This window comes from Plasmodium gaboni, chromosome 14 (assembly GCF_001602025.1).
Source record: "Plasmodium gaboni strain SY75 chromosome 14, whole genome shotgun sequence".
Classification (NCBI taxonomy): Eukaryota; Apicomplexa; class Aconoidasida; order Haemosporida; family Plasmodiidae; genus Plasmodium; species Plasmodium gaboni.
The window spans coordinates 1,287,287-1,293,144 of NC_031494.1; the positions used below are offsets into that span (position 1 = coordinate 1,287,287).

Genomic DNA, 5,858 nt, shown 5'->3' on the forward strand with positions numbered 1-5,858 from the left:
TATTTTTTTTTTATTTTTTTTTTTTTTTAAATTTTTTTTTTTTTTTTTTTTTTTTTAAAAAAATTTAAAATTTATAAAAAATTTAAAAAAATTTAAAAAAAAAAAAAAAAAAAAAAAAAAAAAAAAAAAAAAAAAAAATTATAAAACGTATAAACTTATTTTTTTAGAAGTTTTTCTTATTTTTTTTCCCAATTGAACATGTTAATAAGCTTATTATATATGAAGCTTTCATTTATCCATGATTTTTTTTCTGAGAGACGCCTTAGGAGATTTTGCATTTATTGATTCAACCCTTTTGTCATTTTCCACTTCTTCTATATTTTTACATTTATTATGAGTTGTATATACCTTCGTTTGTGTAGAAATATTATTTACCCCTTTTTTGGTTGGACTATTATCTGATAATGCTCTAATATTTTTTTTTTCATTTGTCTTATGTATATTTAATGATTTTGAAGAATTAACTGAAGCACTTACCTGTCTTGAATGTTTAATTAAATTGGTAGATAATTTTGTAGGTACATTATTTACATTTAGTTTATTTATTTCTTTTGTATTTTTATCACTATTTTTTACTGCTGGGATATTTTTAATAACATTTTTTTCAATAAATGATATGACTTCCTTAAAATTATCCTTGTCAAATTCTTGAACATGTTTTATATTATTATTATTATTATCCAAATTAGATGAATTATCCTCTTGTGATTTATTCATATGTAACGTATGTATATTTATATCATCAATTATTTCATTTTTATTATTTTCTGGATGTTCCATATTTACATTTAATTCCATTTTCTTATTTATATATACATGTTCTGAATCGTTCATGTTATTTGAAGAATTATTTTTTTCATACATATTTACAATATCAATAGTATTTAATTCATTAATGTCTTTACTTAAATTATCTTCATTTAATATATCCATTTGATTATATTTCATTTCGTTATAATTAGTAATGTCATTTATTATTTTATTTATATTATCATAACTGTTTTGTATGGATTCATTATTTTCTGTATTTACATGTTTTTTTTTTGAGGTAACATAAAATTCATTTTCATTATTATACATATTCTTATTATGATGTTCACTTTGTAAATCCTTTTTCTCTTTATTAATATCCATATTTGTATTGTCTTCATATGTATTCATAATATCATCACTATTTTTTTTTTTAATTTTCTGTGTAGTTGTATTATATTTACTAGTAGCTTCTATAAAACTTTTCTGGAATAAGGAATTATAACTATCGATTTTTTTTCTTAAGTCTATATTTTTTTTTGCACAGTTTGATAATACAGAATTATTTCTACTGTTATTGCTACTTACTGTTCTTTTTCTACCAGTATATAAAACATTTATATTTTTGTTTTTATATTCTTTTTGTGAATCTTTTTTTTCATAATTTCTTAAGAGACTAGTAACTCGTTTATTGCTACTATTATATGTTTGCATATTATTAGCACTGTTATAATTATGATGACAATAATTAATATTATTATGATGATGATGATTAATATTTTTGTTATGATTATAGTGGTTACTAGTATATTTCTTTGTCGATTCTGAATTATGAAAAAATTGAAAAGAATTATTTTTACATGTCATTTTAAAATGATTTAATGATTTTCTAATAAGTTTAATATTATCCCTTACTGCATGTATATTTTCATAATGCATTTTTCCAAAAGATTTATTTAATAAATTATTTCTAGAATTATTTTTAAATTCATTAAAAAGTTGTGGATATTGAGATAATACATGTTCTAATAATTTCTCTGCAGTAATTAAACTTTCATCAAAGGTAATGATTTTATTACATTGATTTTTACACAAATCTTTATAATATTGTACTTGATTAATTATTAAATTTTTGTCTTCTATCATTTTTTGTATCATATCATTATGTTCTTTTTCTAAAGATGTTATAGAATTATTATATTTTTTAGTATATTCTTTTTCTTTTTGTATCATTTCATTTAAAATAATTTGTACTTGTTCAAAAGATTCTTCAAATTCTTTTTTTAGAGAATCAAAATTCTTTTGAGTATTTTTATATTTTTCTTCTACATTTTTTAATTCTTTTAATTTGTCTTTAATTCTCATATTTTCTTTATCTTTTTCATTTATAAGTATGGTGAATTTATCTATTTCATCTTTTATATCGTTGATCATATTATTTTTTTCATATGTAACCTTTTGAAGTTTTTCTTCGAGTTCTTGTACTTTTTGACTATACATCTTTTCTTCACCTTCTAATATACCAGTCAAATTAAAATATTTAGCTTTCGTTTCTCCTAATTCTTTTTTTAACATATCACTTTCTTTTTTTAACATATCATTTTCATTTTTTAACATATCATTTTCTTTTTTCATTATATCATTTTCATTTAATAAATTTTCTTTGTTTTTTTTCAAAGTATGGTTATCTTTTTGTAGTTGTTCTATTTCTTCTCTTATTGTGATTACATCATTATGTAGATGTTCATATTTTTTGGTAACATTGTCTACTTGTTTTTCATAATAAAAATTCTTATTAATAATATCTTCTTTTTCTTCTTGGCTCTTTTTTAATTGTTCTGATAATATATGATTTAAATTAACATTATTTTCTAGTTCATATTTTTTTTCTTCAATAACACTTAATAAATCATTTTTTTCTAATTGTAGATGTCTCATCATATTTTCATATTTTTTATTAAAATGTAATTTATCTTTCATTGAATAATATTTTAATAAAAATATTTTTTTACATATATTTACTAATACATTTCTATATTTTGTTTTCATTTTATTATAATTTCTTTCTAATAATTTATTTTCAAATTTTATTTTATCATTCTTTTTTACAAGATAAAGATTTCGGATATTTAAATAGCATCTTTTATAAATACTTTTATTTTTTAGTTTAATATTATTTTTTACACTCTTAATTAAAAATTTTAATAATCTGTTATATTTATCTTCATGGCATCTAGAAAGTCCATTCGTTGTAACGTTTACATCACTTTTGTCACATGCTGATATAGTACTAACTTTATCTTCGATTTTTTCCATCCAATCTTTAATTTCTTTAATAGCTAGAATTAGATGTTCGTCATTTTTACCGTATGATGAACATATAGAATTGTTCGTATTAAAATATTTTAAATTACTAACTTGAGAGTAGCAAACCGATTTATCGTCATTTATAAAATTTGTTTCTTTCCTAGTCTTATTCTTTTCTTGTGTATTTTCATTAATTGAATCACATCCACTTGATTCTCTGTTATGATCATAACATATATTATTATTATTATTATTTATATTATTTATATTGTTCATATTATTTTGGTTACATATTGGACTATTTGTATTTTCTTCATTTTTATTTTTCTCCATGTTTTTTTCATCACTTTTTTTTTGTATAATTTGTTTTACCGTAGAAAATATATTGTGAGCTACATTAAAATTAGTAGTTAACTTATTTTTGTCATACATTTTTTTGCTCCTTCCTGATATTATAGAATCTTTATCACGTATATGAATCATAGAAGCACTATCATCTGGTAGGACATCATCTTTTATATCTAATTCTGGGAAATATTTTTCTTCGTGTTCATAAATATTGTAATCTGATTTATCCTTTCTGCTAATATTTGTATTTTCCCTCTTAAACTTATTATTATAGTTATTATAATTATTATTATTATTATTATTATTATAATTATTTTTATGTGCTTCCTTTTTTTTGTTGTTTTGTTTAGATAATATGTCCCTCTCAAGAAAAATATTTTTTTTGCATTCCTTTTGATTAATATTGTCATACATATTTTGTCGGTTATTTAAATATATATCAGATTTCATTTTGCTAGTAAATGATTCATTATCTATACCTATATTTTCATATGTAGAATCATACTTATTAAGATTTATCACTTTATTATCATTATTGTTTTTTTCATTTTTAATAATATGTGATGACACCTTATCATTTTTTATTGAATGAATATTATTTTGGATACTTGTGTTGTTTATATGTGCATATTGTTCCCATTTACTTTTTATTTTATCTAATGAAATATATTCATCCAGATCTCCGGAATTATTAGTTTTAAAATAATGTACTTGACTTTTTGAAGAATTTAAATTGTGTCTCTTGCCGATAGTACTACTACAACTATTGTTACTAATATTATTAATATTATTATTATTATTATTGTTATTATTATTTGTGTATTTATTATTTTCATATAGTGCATGTTTTTGTACACATGATGATAAATTAGATCGGGGTATACCATAAATCTTAGTATTATAATTAAGATAATTATAAGGAAAATTACAATTATTATTATTATTTAAATAATTATTATTTTTTAAAAAAAAATGTAAACTAAATTTATTTATATTCTGACCACTCAATTTTGTACTATTATTAAATAAACTAATAGCTTCATTTATATTTATATTACACAATATACTATTTGTTTTTAATCCTAATCTATATTTTACAGAATCATTTTCTAAATCTAGTTTACATAAAGGTAAATAAAAAACACTTAAGGGTTTAGGTAAATGTTGTAATTCATTTTTATTATTATTTATAAGAAGACATGATGTAGAACAAGCAAAAAGAGAATCATAAAATATAATTGTTAATACTCTATTTTCAAAATCTTCATCATTAGTATCAATAATATATTTTTCTATTTCTAGAGGTGATTCACTATATGTATAAAAATTTATACTTTTGTCATAAACAAATATAAATGGTGTACCATTAAATTTTTCACCTTTCCAACATGCAGGAGCATGTATTAATACTTTATAATGTTTCACATTGCTACATCTATCAGACATATTTATACTAATATGTGATGTGCTCTTATTAATAATATTACAATTATTATTACTACCACTACTATTATTATTTTGTTTATTATCTTTTTTATATTCATTTTCATTCTTATTCATAATTATACTTTTCATTTTATTTATATTTGTAATATTATTTTTATTATTATCTTCCTTATTTATATCACATTCATTCTTATTGATATCGTTACATTTTATCTTATTCTTTTCATCTGTTGATATATCTTTAATAATTGTACCAGTTCCTATATTTTGGCATTCCCTCATTTTTTTTCCTTCATCCTTATTTATAATATTATATTCTGATTCTTCCTCTTTTATATTATTTATATCATTCATATCATATATCTCCTTTTTATTCTCCAAATGGGTACATTTATTATATGTACAACTAAGTATCGTTTTTTTTTCTTCTTCCTTTTCATTCTTCCTATTTGAAACACCTAAAGTTTTTCCATCATTATTTATATCAACATGTATTTTATCATCTTTATCTTTTTTTTCATCCTCTACAATACCGTTAGAACACCCTTCCTTTGGGTCTTCAATCTTTCCAACAATTTCATACTCGTCAATTATGTCCTTCATATTTTACATACAAAAAAAATTTATTATACTATATATAAAAATAAATAAATAAATAAATATACATATATATATATGTATAATTAATAGATATGAACGATTTTTTTTTTTTTTTTTTTTTTTCTTCTTCTTTTTATAAGTTTATGATGGTTAGCTATATATAAAAAAAAAAAAAAAAAAAAAAAAAAAAAAAAAAAAAAAAAAAAAAAAAAAAAAAAAAAAAAAAAAAAAAAAAAAAAAAAAAAAAAAAAAAAAAAAAAAAAAAAAAAAAAAAAAAAAAAAAAAAAATTAAAAAAAAAAAAAAAAAAAAAAAAAAAAAAAAAAAAAAAAAATAAAATATATTATATTAAAATAAACCTCTTTTTTTTATTTTTATTTTAAAAAAAAAAAAAAAAAAAAAAAACAAT

At 19.2% G+C, this 5,858-nt stretch overlaps 1 protein-coding gene across 1 annotated transcript; it reads right to left on the minus strand.

Moving 5' to 3' along the window:
* Positions 1–228: 228 nt before the first annotated feature.
* On the minus strand, positions 229–5,454 carry PGSY75_1435600 (hypothetical protein; the record flags this gene model as incomplete). The annotated part of the gene is made up of 1 exon (XM_018788045.1): positions 229–5,454. The coding sequence occupies one exon, from the start codon at positions 5,452–5,454 to the stop codon at positions 229–231; it is 5,226 nt and encodes a 1,741-aa protein (XP_018639417.1).
* Between the last annotated feature and the right edge of the window lie 404 nt (positions 5,455–5,858).